We start from the raw sequence: 17864 nt of genomic DNA, 5'->3' as shown, positions 1-17864 counted from the left end.
GGGTTGGGGGTGGGCGGCGGGTGATGCCCCCCCGCGCCCGTCCCCCATCCCCAACCGGGGGGGGGGGGGGGGTGGGGAGGCGGGGTTGGGGATGGGGGACATCCCCAACTCCGGCTCCCCAACCTCCGTTGGGGATGGGGGACGGGCTACCTGTGCCCATTCACCATCCCCGATGGAGGAGGGGTGATCCTGTACCCGTCCCCCATCCCCAAACTGGGGGGAGGGGATGGGGTAGTCCCCCCCCCCCTCCATTGGGTGGGTGGCTGGGGTGTCACACACCCCCATCCCCCAACTCCCCGTGGGGGATGGGGGACCCTTTTTACATATCCAGAACCAACTCTTACAGACTTCACACCAACACCTTGTTGCATTTGTATTTTATTGGTCTCATTTGTGTAACAACAGATGACAGTAATAAGTGCTATGAAGGTCAAGGTTTTAGAAGTATTCTACAATCTGCATAGGGACAATAAGCAAACACTTTATCCAAACATTTATAAACAAAAAAGCAGTGTGATTGGGATATGAGTAACAAACACATACCTTCAACACTAAATGACAACAGATACTACTGTGCAAAAAATTCTTATCAAAGTAAGCAGTATATGGTCAAACTTCAGCAGTGCATATCAAATGTTACTTAAAGGATGGCCATTTATAAGGCACTCAAGTTACATTATACCAGAACACACATGGGGCCGGTTTCACAGACAGAGATTAAGTTTATTCTAGGACAATTTTTTAAAATCTAATAATAGAAAACTCTATTGAGCTTGTTTTAGTCCTAGACTATAGGCTTAATCTGTGTCTGCGAAAACCGGCCCATGATCTGTTAACATCTGTTCTCTCTTACCTCTGTGATGAAATTCAGTAAATGGTATGCCCTTTAATTAAATCCCCAAAATCGAGAGAAAATTGCTTTGGACACAGTTTGTGTTTAGGAAATAGAGGCACAGCTCAGGGCCTGTTTACACCTTGTTCAACATGCATCTGCTATCCTGATCTTGTCCACATTCAATATAGGTGTAGACAGTCAAGACGCATAGATCATGACCACATCCAATGCCAGCACAAAACATGGTTGCCGAAAGGCTGTTGTTTATCATATAACCAGTTATAACAGTGTAAATCTAAAATAATACACGTTGTTGACCTACTTACAGATCAAAGGTATTCAGACACATTTGCAGTAATCCTTTGCAGCATGCATTTTGGAGCCTACTTTGATGTTTAAACAAGAGGTCACCTGATCAGATGGCAACAAACACGTTAAAGCGAGGTGTAAACACTGTGGTAAATACAGAAATTGGTCCAGATTCTGATTAAAGATGAGCAACATGATTTTGATTGACGGAGTACTTAATATTTTTGGGTGGGGCTGATCCTCTATTTAAGGAAACCAATATTTAACCGGTCCACTTTTAGAAGGTAAACCTCCGGCTGTTGGAGTGACCTACTTTGTCCAGGTTGGGGTTGCAGGCAAACTGGATCATGGGAGGGGGTCCACACAGGAGGATGAGTGTGTCTTCACCGGGGGGTGGAAGATGGTTCCTAACCATGTCTTCACTGATAAAGCCTTGGCTGTATTCCCAACCTGGTGACAGAAGAGAAGTTAAAAGGTAAAACTAAATAATTTGGGACCATTAAGGCAAAAATAGGAACGCATGTATTGTTTACTACAAGGGTCATACTATTACTCTACAATACGGAAAACAGTTCAATTAAAAAAATTGGATGAGTAGGTGTCCAAACGTTTGACTGGTACTGTATATATCTCAAGATCAAGTTAAATTAAAAATAATAGAGTTTGTGGACATCCCCTACCCTCAGGAGCTCTGTCCAGGGTAAACCACAGCTTGAATCGGTTTGGGTGATTTGCTTCAATCTCCTCCAACTCAGGTCGTAACAGGATGTCCTTTTCAGTCTGACAAGGGTCAGGACCTTGATTACTAGAACTGTTTGAAGTTTCTTTAAAGGTAAATGACTTCAAGATAGATAAATGGAAGATGCTGACCTGGTTGGCAAAGAGCAGATGACACACAGTCTGGTCCTGGGGATCCTTCATTATAGCTTTGATGATCTGCAGCATAGGAGTGATTCCTGAGAGAACAGGATCCAGTAGATCACATGTCAACCAATCACCGACTGCCATTCTGTTAAGGATAGATTAAACATGTACGTAGGCTTTGGTCTTACCCGTCCCTCCAGCGATCATGCCCACTTGCTTGGCAGTTTTGGTTACAGGCACCGCCTTTTTCTCTGCCTTGATGGCAAAAGACCCTGTTGAAAAAAAACTGATAAGTACAGGAATGGTTTGCGTGTACTTTTCATTATGTACATAAATCAGAGTAGTGATTAGTCAACTTTTGAAAAATAAGAAACCTTGTTATTTACAGTTTATCATTCTCACATCAATAGGGCTGTGGGCTCTGTTTAACCCCCGCCACCAAAAACTCCAATGGTTTCCAGTCTGAGCTTGCTTCTACTACAATAGCCTTTTAATACCCAATATACAATACAGAAACTACAAAAGCCCAGGCCCACCAAGGCCAATCCACCAACCAAAGGTCCTACTGGTTGCAATACCATATAGTGAATAGAATCATGGTTATCCAGTAACTTCCGAAGTCAGCAATTTAAAGATTGGCACATTCCACTTGGGCACATTTGACACTAGCTTTAATAAACTTTCCAATACCCCTCAGATTTCAGCCCCAACACAAAACAGCAGGCTTAAAAACCATCATGTTGAGACACCTTTTCCTTTGTAGACCAGCAGGCCATTGGGGCCTCTGAAGTCGATGGTATCGCCAATCCGCAGGCTCTCCAAGTACTGACTCATTTTGCCACCTTCAGGAAATTTTGGATGAACGTTCTTGTAGTAAATCTGTGAATCCAAAAAAAAAAACATTTATTGAAAAACTAAAGAGCACAAGGAGACAGGTGGAATTATAAAAGGGATCAATGACTACAGCAAGCATCGTCAGATTTGTGTACCTTGACTACCAGGTCTACGAAGCCAATGTCGTCATCACTAGAAACAGGCGTGTATGGTCTGACCACCAGGACTCCATCTATCTTGGCAGACAGGTATATATGTTGCCCTGGGAAGAAAAACACATGCAGACGACCACTTGAATGAAGATGAGTGACAGTGGCAAGACTACGCGAGCAGAACGCATAATATTTCCTTTGATGAACAGTGGGAATTCAGATTCACAACAACGCACGTTATATAGCGTGTCTACAGGTATATCACAAGCTGGACTACAATCTCAGTTGAATGCACTTACCGATGGGAAGGCCAAGGACGTGGCTTGGCTCCCGCAGGGCAAAACGAAATTTCCTTGTGTCATGACTAATGATCTGTGAAAACAGCCACAACACGGCATGACACCAAACTGCAAAAAGAGTTATCCACAATACAAATCCAATATACTAACCGAGGCAATTATATAACCCTAATGTCAGTTGCTTTTTGGGTGGCATGTGGCTATCAACAAACTTGTTGAAAAAAATGTTTTGTCCTATGACTCAACGTTATAGCACAGACTCGGTGCTGCTGCCAAGGTCGGGAAAGAAATGTGCAAATCGGTTTCTAGAAAAAGTGTGCAAATTATTTAAACTCCATATTTAACAGAACATTGTACAAAGACAACATAATGAAATGGAGACATTTTATTGTTTCTTGAAAAATACATGCCCACTTTCAATTTGATGCCAGCAACACGTTTCAAAAAAAGTTAAGATAGAGGAAACAAAAGACTGGAAACATTTGTGTAATGCTCACACAACTAGTGAGGTAAACTGGCAACAGGTCAGTAACATGATTGGGTATTAAAAGATCATTCCAGAGAGGATGGGTCTGTCAGAAGTGAGTATGGGTAGCGGTTCACTCCAAATCCAACAATTTCTGAATTATGTTTCTCAACGTAAAATTGCAAAGGGTTTGGGAATCTCATCATCTACGGTACATAATATCATTAAAAGATTCTCAGACTCCAGAGAAATCTCTGTACGGAATGGACAAGGCCGAAAACCAATATTGCAGGCGGCACTGCAATAAAAACAGACAAGATTCTGTAGTGGACATCACTGCATGGGCTCAGGAGCACTTCTGAAAACCATTGTCAATGAACACAGTATGTCCCTGCATCCACAAATGCAAGTTAGAATTCAACCATGCAAAGAAGAAATCACATATAAACAAGATCCAGAAGCGCCACTGCCTTCTCTGGGCCCAAACTCATTTAACATGGACTAAGTCAAAGTGGAAAACTGTCCTGTCGTCTGATTATTTATGGGAATCATGGACGCAGCGTCCTCCGGACTACAGAAGAGAGGGACCATCCGGCTTCTTTTCAGCGCACCGTTCAAAACCCAGCATCCGTGACGGTATGTGAGTGCATTAGTTCACATGGCATGGATGACATTTTTGAAGGCACCATTAATGCTGAACAGGTTTTAGAGCAACATATGCTGCCATCCAGACAATGTCTTTTTCAGGATAGGCCTTGCTTATTTCAGCAAAACAATGCCAAACCACATTCTGCACATATTACAACAGCATGGCTCCCTAGTAAGAGTCTGGGTGCTAAACTGGCCTGCCTGCAATCCAGACCTGTCGCCCATTGAAAACATTTGGCGCATTATAAACTGAAAAATAAGTCAAAGGAGACTCTTAAGCAGCTGAAATCCTATATCAAGCAAGAATGGGAATCCATTTCACTTTCAAAACTACAGCAATAGGTCTCCTCAGTTCCCAAACACTTACAGAGTGTTGTTAAAAGAAGTAATGATGAAACACAGTGGTAAACTTACCCGTCCCAACGTTTTTGTCGTTTTGACGTTACTGGCATCAAATTCTAAATGGGCATGTACTTTTCCAAAAACAATAACATTTCTCAGTTTCAACTTCTGATATGTTGTCTTTGTACTGTTTTCAATAAAATACACCGATAAATGATTTGCAGATCATTGCATTCTGTTTATAATACATTTTATGCAGCGTCACAACTTTTTTGGAAACAGTGTTTTAATTGTTTTTTGTGAGGGACTTATTCTAACCTCAGAATGGTAAGTGTACTCCATGGAGATTATACACATGTCTGTTGATGAGAAATGTATCGTATATCATTACCTGTGAACAAACATTTTCTAATGAAACTAATAAATGCAACTAAATATACCACTTGTCCATGTCTGGAGTGAGAAGTCACAAAGCATATTTTTATAACCAGATAAAATATGCACAATAATCAACTAAAACTAGGCCACACCTGTAATTGTAGCTAATATTTGTACAGTTCAGTAAAGATATGCATCATTCTTATCTACTGGCTAGCATTTGTCTATTTTGTTGGGTGTTTTTGTAGTTCCACAAAAGGTTTCAAGGTCTTATTGATCGCTATATACTTTGTTTGCTGACTAGCTGGCATCTAGTGGAGTGGGAGTTAGATGGCATTGGCCATGTTACCATGTTGCCATGGACAGAGTTAAAAACCTTTATCCTAGGATGGTGGGTTAATATCAGGTAATCAGGTGAACATTTGTCGTGTGGATAAACACAAACATAAAATGTTGTGGCAATACAAGGATCATCCTGAAAGTAATTTTTTATTTAAAGTTAATGAGCTGGTTCCAAGGAACCAACAAATGCCCAGACCTTGCTTTGCCAGCTGAGTGGAGCAGCTAATCACATTGGATTAATACTCTTTTTCAGATTTTTTGTAAAAGTACTAAACGATATCAGGACACATCTCAGTCAACTGATTTTAAAATACTGATAGCATATCACATTAGGACATTTTTAAAATGTATCAAAATGATTTCATCCACTAACCATTTTGCTTTTTGAGTGCATACTAGAAAAATGTGTGACTGTGTTTCCCCAATATGTCTATAGTTTTACTACAGCAGACTAATAAGAAGCACAACACAAGATAATTCTTACCTCTTTATCTATCAGCTTTAATGCATATTTCAGGTTAGAGTCCTCTAAGGTGATTGCGGGTTTCTTTTTTGCAAAGAGGCTGAGGATCAGGTTGATGATGTTGTTGATACTGCTCCGAATGAGCTGCGGAGATGGGGGGAAAAAAAGGGGTGAATGTCAATGTGAATATCATGGGGAAAATAACATTGTTTCTAAACTTAAAACGGTAAAGACTGCAGCCAGAATTGTGAATGGGGTGGAGAGGTTATAGACCGTAGCAACATGTCAACAGATACAGAATGTTTACCTTTTTGTACTGATATTTGCAGAGCAACAGTCAATGTACAATTGGAGCCAACATTTAATTATATACTGTAGCATAACCTGTGGTGTCCCGCATGGGTCAGTGCTAAGACCTATCCTCTTCCTGCTCTACATGCTCCCACTTGGGCAGATCTTCAGACATCACTGTGTCCAATGTCACTGCCAGGCAGATGACACACAGGTGCACATGAAAACCAAGCTCCACTCAACGCCTGCTCTTTCCACCTTCTGCAAATGTCTGTATGAAGGAAGACAATTTGTTTCATTTGTTTTGCACTGAAGAAATCTATTATTATAATGAATGATGCACACAACTGCCACTCAAGAAGCATTAAGGCCAGGGGGTACATTTCAGGTGCTTCCATAGGGTGTGGCTAGGCAACACTAGGTAAACCTGATTGGACCAAACTCAGAATTAACATAATGGGGCCACAGTCAGGGCCACAGGCTTCAGCCTTGTGAATCAAGCAACAATAACGATTAGGCTCGCCATAATTTGGGGACTTTGCCTTCAAAATACAGAGCCTGCAAACAGTGAAATCAGGACACCGTGGGTCCTCATTCACGGGCCAGTGGTCAGTTTGTAGTTGTGTTTGCTTTTTTGCAACCGCGTGCTCTTTTAAAACACAACGTGTTTATTAAGAGAAACGTCCAGAGAGCAGCAGGCCTGTCGGCACATGCAGTATACGCTATTAAGTTGTAGTACAAATGCGTATGCAAACCCCAACACTAGAAGATTCAGGAGTGGAAAAACACTGCCTGATCCAATCAAACCAGGCTCAAGTTGCATCGTGCTGATGACAGTCAGGATTTGGCGTGAACAGCATGGGTCTATAGACCCATCTTGCCTTCTGTCAACAGTACAGGGTGGTGGCCGTGGTGTGGTGGAAGGTTTTCCTGGCACACATTAGTTCCCTTGATACCAAGTGAAAATGTAAATGCCACAGCACCATTACTGAACAACTGTATCCCTTAATGGCTACTGTCACGGACAGGGGTAACATAAGACTAGAAAAGTTGCGTATTGCTTTAAAAATAAATAAAAAAAACATCTTAAAACGAATTTGGTTCATTGGTCAGTGACGTGATTGTGTATAAAAAGAGCATCCCAGAGGATGGGTCTGTCAGAAGTGAGGATGGGGAGGGGATCACCACTCTGTGAAAGACTGCAGGCAGATAGTGCAACAATTAAAGAAGAACGTTTCTCATCGTAAAATTGCAAAGAGTTTGGGGATCTCATCCTCTATGGTACAAAATATAATTAAAAGATTCAGAGAATCCAGAGAAATCTCTTTATGCAAAGGTAAATGCAACAACCAATATTGGATGGTCATGATCTTCGGGCCCTCAGTGACACTGCATTAAAATACAGAAACCATTCTGTAGTGGAAATCACTCAGGAACATTTCTGAAAACCACTGTCAATGAACACAGTATGTTACTGCATCCACAAATGCAAGTTCAAACTCCACCATGCAAAGAAGAAACCAGATGTAAACAAGATCCAGAAACATTTCCGCCTTCTCTGGACCCAAGCTCATTTAAGATGGACAGAGACAATGTGGGAGAACGGTCCTCAGGTCCAACTAATCAAAATATTGTGAATCATGGACGCAGCATCCTCCGGACTAAAGAGGAGAGGGACTATCCGGCTTCCTATCACCACACAGTCCAAAATCCAGCATCCTTGAGGGTATTGGGGTGCATTAGTGCACGTCATGGGTGAAGGCACCATTAATGCTGAACAATATATATACATTTTGAAGTAACATATACTGCCATCCAGACAACATCTTTTTCAGAGAAGGCCTCGCCTTTTTCAGCAAGACTACCAAACCACATTCTGCACGTATTACATCAGCATGACTCCGTAGAAAGAGAGTCTGGGTGCTAAACTGGCCTTTCTGCAGTCCGGACCTGTCACCTATGGAAAACATTTGGCGCATTATGTGATGAAAAATATGACAAAAGAGACCCCGAAAAATCGTCACTTTCAAAACTAAAGCAATTGGTCTCCTCAGTTCCCAAACTCTTACAGAGTATTGATTAAAAGAAGAGGTGATGCAACACAGTGGTAAAGACGGTTTGTTCACCAGTGTACAGGCTACTGCTATTAGTTTTGGTCTTCATCATTCACTGCAATGGATCAATCTAGTACTGAGGTCTGTACATACAGGTTGTTGAATAAACCTGGCCAGAAAATCTGAAGGCAATTGCAAAACAACATCTTTTCTAGATTTAAGAGATCCATGATTGAAGAACCAAACGCAAATATTGTTTCAAACTATGGTATATGATTGTTTGAGACAATAGGATTGGATTATACGATATCCCATTAGATGTGCGTTTCCGGACTTAAGTAACCAAAACGTGAATATAAAATAAAATTAGTTATTTGAAATTAACTTAATGCCTTACTTTCTACATCAAGTGACTAAGTTACATAAATAGTCACTTTATGGGAACTGAAACAACAAGCCTAACTGTAATGAATTACTATTAAATGTAACATTCCACAAAATTATAGAATCAATGTGTGTGTTTGTCTAACTTACGTTTTTGAGTGAATGTGGCAAAATATACTGGCAATTTACAAGAGTAATCGATGTACCTGCCTAACAAATATTTACCATGTGGGTGTATGCCTTCAGATCTGGCTCATGACTTCAATAGCTTGCAATGCCTAGCCACTGGAATTAAAGGGGCAAACATACCATTCAGATCTCATATGATCAATAGGAGAATTCATAACTCACTCTGGGAATAAGGGTTAGTTTCACTTCTCCAGTTCCAGCCCATAGCTGTTTATCTTTAAAAGATAGTTTGAATACCAAATATTTTTGTAAAAGCATTTTAGAGAAAATTGTGCAAATTCTATTAGGCATTCCCAAATGCTTCCACATTATAAAATCCACAACAGGGCTGCCTGTAATAAAAGTGCTTCTCATACAATTTTGTTTGTGTTATTTTAATAGTGTCTAAGGAATCAATGCAATCTCTGGCAGAAAGTTAAGATGGGGAACGTTTTTAAATATTAACTCATAACATTAACTCTGGGTGTCTGTATCTCTAGAACGAACTACACACACTGAAATAAATTGACATCGCCTCTTTAATTTTGAAGGATTCGTCATTACTATACGATTCTAGACATTAGTGCTGCTGGCAGAATACTAGCTATCTTTACGCAGCCAATTTTTGGTCACGGAACTGTCATTCACGTAAACTATAGACACCACTTTTCGCATATAGTTCTATTAAATATCAACTGCGAATTAAGATGGATATAGAATGTGATGTGGACAGTGAATTTACATGACAAGCAAGTTAACTTGCTGGCTAGCGAGCTAACCTTTTTTATACGCCCAAACATCACTCAAAGCCAATGCTTTAGTTTGGTTATCAAGCTAGCCGTAACTTTATAGCAAACATGACTGTGTAGTATACCAACTGTAGTTATGGTGGAGTACAAAGACGTTGGTTAACAAGAAATAGCTGTAGCTACCTATTTAACATTAGCCATGTGTGGCTAACTAGAAGCTGATAGCATTAGTAGCGATAGCTCAGTACAGAGTAAACAGCTAGCGAACTATCTACGCAATATACCTTTCGCAGTCAACTCCCAAGATAGCGTTTGACAGTGCGAACGTTGAGTCCATCCAATATATAAACTATTATTTTTGTTAATTATTCTTACCCCAATGATGTAAGACAGCATCTTACTTTCGACACCTTACAAGGCCACAGGGGAAAAAAAAAGTCTAACAGCTCTGTCAAAATAGTGTAACGTTACGGACTGAGCAATCAACATCGATTCAGTGCACAATTTTTTTTCAGCAATTCTAAAATGCGTTTCAAAATAAGAGTACAATGCAAGTCCCATGACAGCATAAACAATGCAAAATTATTTTGTTTAACATCATCTGGACTACTGAAATTAGGTTTGATGTTGAATAAACATTTGTGGGATTCATCTATGTTTATTTATTTGACTGCATTTCTAAAACGTCTATCAGGAGACAATGGGCATACAGTCGTGTCCAGTAGATGGAAGCAAAGCCTAGTCTATGTCTACGACTTCACGGTTAGATCGAATCACTTTCGTCTCTCTACATAGAAAATACATTTAAATGGTTTTCTTTCAGCTTCATGTGTGTACTTACAATAAGAGCCATAGCTCCAACAAGACCAACAAAACAACGGCAAGTCATTTAAAATGTATAATATTTGTCATGTCATCCCCATTTGTGCTTTAGTCAACTTCTGAATAAAATAACTGCAGGAGACTTTCCTGTAACTCACTTGATAAGAGCATGACAGGTGTATTGCAAGTGTTATAGGCTTGATTCATCTGAAGGACCAATATGAAAATGTATGCACTCAGTACTTACCATAAGTTGCTCTGGATAACAGGTTCTGGCAAAATAAATGTTGATAATACAAAATGTTAACAGAATTTCAATATGTATAAAGTTAATATGTTAAAAATATTTAATACAATGGGTTTATAGGAAATAACGAACAATAAATTATCAAATGTTTGCTTCTTATTTCCTGCATACTTTCCCTCTGACTATTTAACTTGAATTACTCTGTCTTTGGGAGAATCTTTATTAAGGAAATTAGATTCTTCCAAAAACAGAGTAATTAAGCAATAATTTAACCAAATGAGTGACCATAATACCCCAAGCCACTACCCTCTAGGACATTTTGCTTACTACTGGATAGGAGCTTGGGGTTGTTTCTAGACATTTTGTTCCCCAAAACCTGAGTTTATGGTGGATGTTCACTTTCGGGACACATCTATTTGCACAGGGGAAAGTTCAACACACCCAAGGCACCCTTAGGCTGATCAGGCGGTTATGGGTAGCTGAATGTCAAAAATGAAATTTCAGATCAAATGTACACTGTGACAGACAGTTTGCAAGAGAAACAATAGAAAGGATTTTAATAAAAACATTATTGCTCAGTCACAGTGTACGTTTACTGAAACCAATGATGTAGATCAGACATCAGAAAATGTCCTGTCACCTCAATGTCCATATGGGTATGATCAGTTTTTAGTTCAGTAACAAACCTCAAACCAAACTGCCTAAACTGTCCAAAGTTATTTCCACACAATATCCCTGGGAGTGAAGGACATAAAACCATTTCTTCTATATAACTATTCTACATATTTTTTCATATTTGGTATTGGGCTTAGGGATGCAATTCAGAACAGGGTTAGGCTCAGGGTTTAGAGTTAGATCTAAGTTTAGGCTTAGGGACTTTGGTGTTAGAGTTAGAGGATATGGAAACTTTGATTTTTAAATCCAAACCAATTTAATCTCCATTAAACATCCTCACAAGCAATGCAGTAAAATTGTAAGTACAATATTATTGACATACACTATTGACATTAGTGCTTTTAGCATTCCTAGTTTACTATCAAATTAATATAAGGTGTGGAGAATGGAAATTAGTCATGCGTCCACACACAATCACACGCAAACACACTACCTTTCAAAAGTTTGGGGTCACTTAGAAATGTCCTTATTTTTGAATGAAAAGCAATTTTGCTTTCAATTAAAATATTTAACTGATCAGAAATAAAGGGTAGTCACTGTTAATGTTGTAAATGAGTATTGTAGCTGGAAACAGCCGATTTTCAATGGAATATATATATGTAGGCACACAGAGGCCCATTGTCTGTGTTCCACTAGCACGTTGCGTTTGCTAATCCAAAGGCTAATTGATCATTAGATAGTTCTTTGTTTTTGGCCATTTGAGCCTGTAATTGAACCCACGAACGCTGACACTGAAGATACTGAACTAGTCTAAAGGCCAGATTTATTGCTTCTTTAATCAGCATGAATGTTTTGACCGGTGCTAACAATCGCAAAAGGTTTTTCTAATGATTAGCCTTTTAAAATGATCAACATGGATTAGCAAACAATAGTACCTGGATATGATAGTAATGCATATCCAGGTGATCAATTTAGGAAAGCTAAAAGCCTGTTTACTAATGTCAATAGTTTATGTCAATAGTATCTGCTCAGTCAGAACAAATTGACATACAAAAGAAGCACTTGAAAAGGTTCTGTATCAACAGGAAATAAAACATTTTTTATTGATCATGTGTATATGAAGTTATATAACAACAGTCAGAAAACTCCACAGAGTGAATCACTACACAAAGTGAAACAAAACTGTAAAACACCTCGTCAAAAATGAAGGTATGCACAGCAATATAACTGTCAGCTCGCTGTCGTTGCGAGCCATATGGCAGGAAAAAACACCCCAAAACAGTTCTACAAGATTACAGAGAAAATGTCAACGCACAAAATACTCAAGCAGGCAGTTGATATACACAAAGGCAACTAGGATCTCTCTACAGCATCAGATTCTAATACTTTACACAGCTTTGTCTTGAAAGGTTAGTGTGGATTTCTGTTGTCATTCTAGAGAATCTTGTAAGTTTGTCACATAGCGAGTTGTATGGGCTTTTCTTGAATAAAAAGGGGCTTTACTTCCATGCTTTGGTAGGGGGACCAATAAGAGTAGTCTTGTATTGCAGTGCAGGTAATGGCTTTTCTTGTGGTACTTCACATACATCATGATCTGATCCTGCAACCTGCAATGCTGTCTCTTGCGGTCTGTCCTCAAGCGTCTCACGCTTTTAATTTATTTTGTGTAATCCCAACTCCCCTATGAAATTTATCATATATTTTAAATACAGGGGCTACTGTACATTTTATCCTTGTTTTATAGCAAGCATTTCTGTAATTCATTAAAGGATGAGTTAAGGGATGCTTAATAAATCTCAAATGAAACATCTATAATTCAAGAGGAAATTTAACTGATTAGGACAGACAACTGTGATTAAATGTACATTAAATGTTTCTGGAATGTATTATTTATCTGGGGAAGGTCTACCCAATAAGGTACACAAATAAATAAATCAGCACACACAAATCAAAGTGTTTCAGAACTAAAATGCCAACTACTAATCACACTGCAAAAGTAATTGACAAACACACATTCCATACTGTACAGAGTTTCATTTAAAATATAAAAGCATTTTCAATAGGGCAGTGAACATAAGTTATTAATAAAATAATCATTTCATGTAATATAGTAGGTCAGGCTGATACGGATAAAGTTTGTTAGTTTGACACCATCTGATTTGTTTAATAATAATCATGACCATTTCAATATAACTATTTCAATAACCTTTAGAACATTTATGAAAATATTGACATTATAATTCGTTTTATTTATTTTTTTGGGGGGGGGGGGGGGGGCGGCATTTACATGTTTAAGTGTCGTTGTTGTAGTTCCCAAATCCCAATATGTCCTAAATATTATAATGCTGATCTGTGTGCAAGAAAAAAGAAAAGGAGGGCTAAAACGATGTCAACTCCAACCTCAACAGAATTTACATGTGCTGTGTCCTAACCATCTCTTTGGAGAGGAATACATCTGACTTGATTAGACTCCGTTTCAAATATGATTTTTTTTTTCCTTGGGTAAACACCACCCACATAACACCATGGGATGAACATACAAGTATTGCACAGTGCTCAACGAAATGCTGTGTGAATCCAACTGTTTTCTTGCTCTCCGTAAAAATAAAATCTCCCGTATCTCCTGCGTATAGCCCCGTCAATCAGCCAACCAGTCGCTCCACAGTTATTAGGACTGACGATACCACGCACACTCTCAGCATGTAGAAGGGAAATGTCAGAACAACATCACTACAGAACAAACTGGTCGCTATCTACTGATAAACTCTACACCTCTAAGCACGCACGGTAGTCACAGTGATACACAAAGCAGTCCTTAGAGACGCATATGGAATGACAAATAGCTTTTTCATAATAGAGCTATCAACTACACAATAACATTGAAAACATTTAGAAACTTCTCCTGAAGCTAGCGTCGAGTATACATGTACGCAAGAGGTTCCTCCAAGATAAGAGACTTCATAGACTTCATGGAATCAAACTTCTTGCTTACACCTCTTGTTGGACCCGTAGTAAAGGACAAATTGACTAATATTATCACTTATGCAGACCATTAACTTTTACGGTTCTTTTTTTTTTTATATCCCATTGTTCTCTTGGTGTCATACTCCGACCCAACAATAGAAAACTAACTATGGCTGGACTTATAGAAGAGTAATATTGTTGATGCTTTCATGTACAGTTCTTTTACTTAAATACCAAGAGCCAGTTGGTATCATTAAGCATCTTGAAATAAAGCCAGTCAACATAGTCCAGAAGGATGTAAATAAATTAACAAGCTATTGTCGGTTCAAAGACATACAGTGCAAAACAGTAGCCACATAGAAAGTAAGTTTGGCAGTATAACATGGCTAGATCTATTGTCACTGTGAGAAGGCAACACAAAGCAAAGGACTGCTATTCAGGGCACCATATGCAGCCAAAGACATTGTTCCCAATAAACAAAGCTACGACCACTACCTAGTTGGGAGTGTACATGAAGAGAGGATAAGTATACATGTGTCACCTCCCTGAAAATGGCAGTGTTTAGAAACTCACTTTAATTCCTGTCAATATAAAAAGCATATACTGACCCATCAAATATCTCACTTCAGCTTTAATCTAGATTCAACTGATTGAAGGCAAGGGGATTGTATCATAAGAGACAGCCCCATGGTGTTGGTACATCTCTCTGCCATCCCAGCCTTTAGCAAATATTGTTTAAAAAATCATGCAGTTTACTAAAAAATAGTCAGATGCTGAATTTATCTAAAAAAACTGTCGTCTTAAAGCTTCGAGTCAAAACTCTTTGCTCCATCTTTGAAGACCTTGAGACTCCATTATCCTGAACGTAATCTGTTTCCAACCACAAGGCTATCGAAAGTAAGCAGTTAAAATATTGTTCAACAAGCTTAAGGACACAGTGGCTACTGCTCGGTGCTATTTCACATGGGGTGAGTTCCAACGGGGAATAGTCGTTTGGGATTTAGAGGACTGGTCTGTGAAAAACAAATAAGAACAATTTACGAAAATATTACAATGTGGAACTATTTTACTTAAAGTAAATGACAGTGTCACAATGTTACACCCTGCTTGAATGCCAGGAAAAGAAGAAGGCTGACCGGTTTGCATTGATTTGAGAGATCCCCCAAAACATTGAGTTTCAAGCAAAACGCATAGGTCCTTTGATTGAGAAATTAGTATAAAAACGTGAATAAGAAACCACGTGCCTAAATAATTTTCAGAAGCATATACATTATTAAACCATAGAATCATAGTAGTTAATGGCCTAGTTTCTATTATTTATAAGAATATTAAAAAAAAAATGGCTGCAATGGTTCATTAGTAAACATAAAACCAGACACTGTCCTTTATAATGTGAGTATACCAGCAGTTTGAAATTCTTCTGGAATGCAATAAGGTCTAATCTTTAAATCCTGTAATATATAATATTGGCTCTCCTATATCTGCATTTACATAATTTAAAATAGAACATCTTATTAAAAACATCTAGATATACACAGATTAGGAAACGGGTAACAACATACAAACACAAACTAGAAATCATTTTTGTCTGCATACTGATATATACAACTGTGGTACAATAAGTTCCTTTCAGTCATGCGCTATCTATACAGATCATATTGCTTAAAAGAAGGGGGCATTTGGTTAGGGGCATTTTGGGCGTGGAGATGGATGGCAATTCAGAGCAGGGACTCTGAACCTGACAAATAGAAACAAAAAAATCACAACTTTTGGTGTGTTGAAAGAACCATTAACAGTTAGAAAAGAGGGCAAGAAAATGAATACTTTGGGTGGGTAGGAAGAGTGGGAGGGGTTTGATTTGACTGTGGATAGGATGAGATATCACTGAGGTATTTACACATACTGGCTAAAACACACTACAGGACAGGTTCTGAAAGGGCCCTGCCTATTTCTTGGTGGAAAGCTGAGCGTCCACCTCCTCCTCTGCCTTCAGCACATGCCATTGGGCAATGGGTCTCCTGGGGTTGGCCAGCATATCCGACCAGTGGCGCAGCTCCGTTCCTGAGCTGTTGAGGCCGACAAAGACCTTGCCAATGGCATCGTTTTTCCCAATCTTGTCATAGTCCAGAACAGTAACAACAACTTGAACTTTCTGTGAAGTAAAAAATAGCATGTTAGGGTTGATGAGTTTCTGGGATCGACACACTGTACAAGTAAATAAACGTAGCCAGCTAGCACATAACATTGAGAAATTCTGGTTATGGTTATTTTGCATAAAACCTTCCCACAAGATTCTGGGAATGGTACAGTACAGTTATTTGACTTTGGAACATTCTAAGCCCATTCATAGAACTGGACAAAGGAAATGTTTTCTAAAAGTTTAAAACATGGATACATTTCGTTACATTCTCAGTAATATTGTAGGAGCACCCAATTGTAAGAGTTCTGAGAATATTTAGAAACAACTCAATTTTTATTGCAGTACTTGAACATAACATTCTCATCATGGTTTTTGTTAAAGTCTTGTTATGAGAAAATCTGAATGCAAAGGGAAATGCTCCCTTTAAAACTTAAGAGCCAGTTTTATATGCAGGAGTAGTAGCAGTTATTAGCAGTCATTGCCATTTGATGACTGGAACAGAATTGCTTCAGAGCAAAACACAGATTGTAGGCTTACTCAGATGTCAACCATTCAGCCTTAGCATGTGTTCTTTGAAAGTATCTCAGCAACTAGGGGTTACCCGTGCTTCAGGAGCTGGCAGACAATATGAGTTGGCACACTAAGAGCTCTGATTAAGTTTTGATCCATGGAGTGCTCAAAGAGGAAAGGAGCTGCCCTACCCATGTAAGTGCTTAGTCATTGTTCTCCAAAAGCAAGCCTTAAAATATGAATAATAATACATTACAAATGTTGCTACCAGTTTCGTTCTATAAAATTTGACTAATTGCAGCAACTCTGTGGGTTTGGGAGATTCAAAGATAGGCATATGGATCCTCCAAAATAAGTCCCGCCAAGCAGCGCTGTTTTTGTCCCCCTGTGCACTCAACCATGAAGTTAGCCAAGCATAGCCCTTATCTAGTGACCATAGTTAACTGACACTGCCTTAGGCCATAAAACACTATTATATTTCCTAAAAAGTTTACATCTTTAGTTTTTTTACAAAGGTGATAACATTTAATTATATTGTGTTTATTTTATGTTAATACAACATTCCCCAACAGTTTGGAAATGGGAACATCATGAGTGCTGGGTCCCTATTTGAATACATTACAATTCATAGCTTTATTGCTGCAGTTCCTATATGAACAGAATAGGCCCTAGTATATATTTCTTTCACTGTCTCCTCTCTCAGCAAAAAGTGTGTAGAGGACGTGCAGATGATGCTTGCGTCCTCACAGACTAGGCGGGGCTAGACTCCCAATTGAAATGGAGACACGTGGAACCAAACTCGTGGGTTCTGAGCTGTGAAGTGCTAAATAAATTTGAGGCAATTACATTCTCATGCCTGGAGTGTTGACGCCTGCTCACAGATAATTCTCCCTCGGCACAATTTGCATGCACTTTATCTTCTTTAATTCTCTGGGCATAGTAGTTTTAAACTAATGTCTCATGACGTTCTTTGTCCTCAATCATGGCT

General features: G+C 39.0%; 2 protein-coding genes across 8 annotated transcripts in view; both read right to left on the bottom strand.

Moving 5' to 3' along the window:
• Positions 1-365: 365 nt before the first annotated feature.
• Positions 366-10085, bottom strand: LOC105020308 (NADH-cytochrome b5 reductase 3-like). 2 transcript variants are annotated; one of them, XM_010887232.5, is made up of 10 exons: positions 9954-10085; positions 8887-8946; positions 5954-6076; positions 3294-3366; positions 2998-3104; positions 2758-2887; positions 2197-2280; positions 2015-2100; positions 1825-1924; positions 366-1594 (listed from the first exon to the last, which is right to left on the bottom strand). In XM_010887232.5, the coding sequence occupies exons 2-10, from the start codon at positions 8887-8889 to the stop codon at positions 1422-1424; spliced, it is 879 nt and encodes a 292-aa protein (XP_010885534.2). In that variant the 5' UTR covers positions 8890-8946; positions 9954-10085; the 3' UTR covers positions 366-1421. The 2 variants fall into 2 exon arrangements, with proteins under 2 accessions (XP_010885534.2, XP_010885533.2); XM_010887231.5 differs by lacking the exon at positions 8887-8946.
• A 2248-nt stretch (positions 10086-12333) lies between these two features.
• Positions 12334-17864, bottom strand: part of syt1a (synaptotagmin Ia) — a 243483-nt gene continuing 237952 nt past the window's right edge. For all 6 annotated transcript variants that reach the window (XM_010887234.4, XM_010887237.4, XM_010887236.4 and 3 more), the window contains one exon: positions 12334-16378. In XM_010887234.4, coding sequence (XP_010885536.1) covers positions 16172-16378 — 207 coding nt within the window. In that variant the 3' untranslated portion in view covers positions 12334-16171. The remainder of the gene's footprint in view (positions 16379-17864) is intronic.

Source organism: Esox lucius, chromosome 23 (genome assembly GCF_011004845.1).
Source record: "Esox lucius isolate fEsoLuc1 chromosome 23, fEsoLuc1.pri, whole genome shotgun sequence".
NCBI classification, from domain to species: Eukaryota; Metazoa; Chordata; class Actinopteri; order Esociformes; family Esocidae; genus Esox; species Esox lucius.
The sequence above is the reverse complement of the archived record's forward strand: the minus strand, read 5'-3'. Positions and strand labels throughout refer to the sequence as shown.

What these genes read in the sequence shown, in the direction of transcription:
- LOC105020308 (XM_010887231.5), bottom strand. Translation starts at nt 9,974, where the DNA reads ATGCTGTCTTACATCATTGGG. An exon ending in TGCTGTCTTACATCATTGGG is followed by an intron (nt 6,077 to 9,953) that starts GTAAGAATAATT and finishes CCATCTCCGCAG; the next exon opens with CTCATTCGGAGCAGTATCAA. An exon ending in CGTCCTTGGCCTTCCCATCG is followed by an intron (nt 3,105 to 3,293) that starts GTAAGTGCATTC and finishes TTTTCTTCCCAG; the next exon opens with GGCAACATATATACCTGTCT.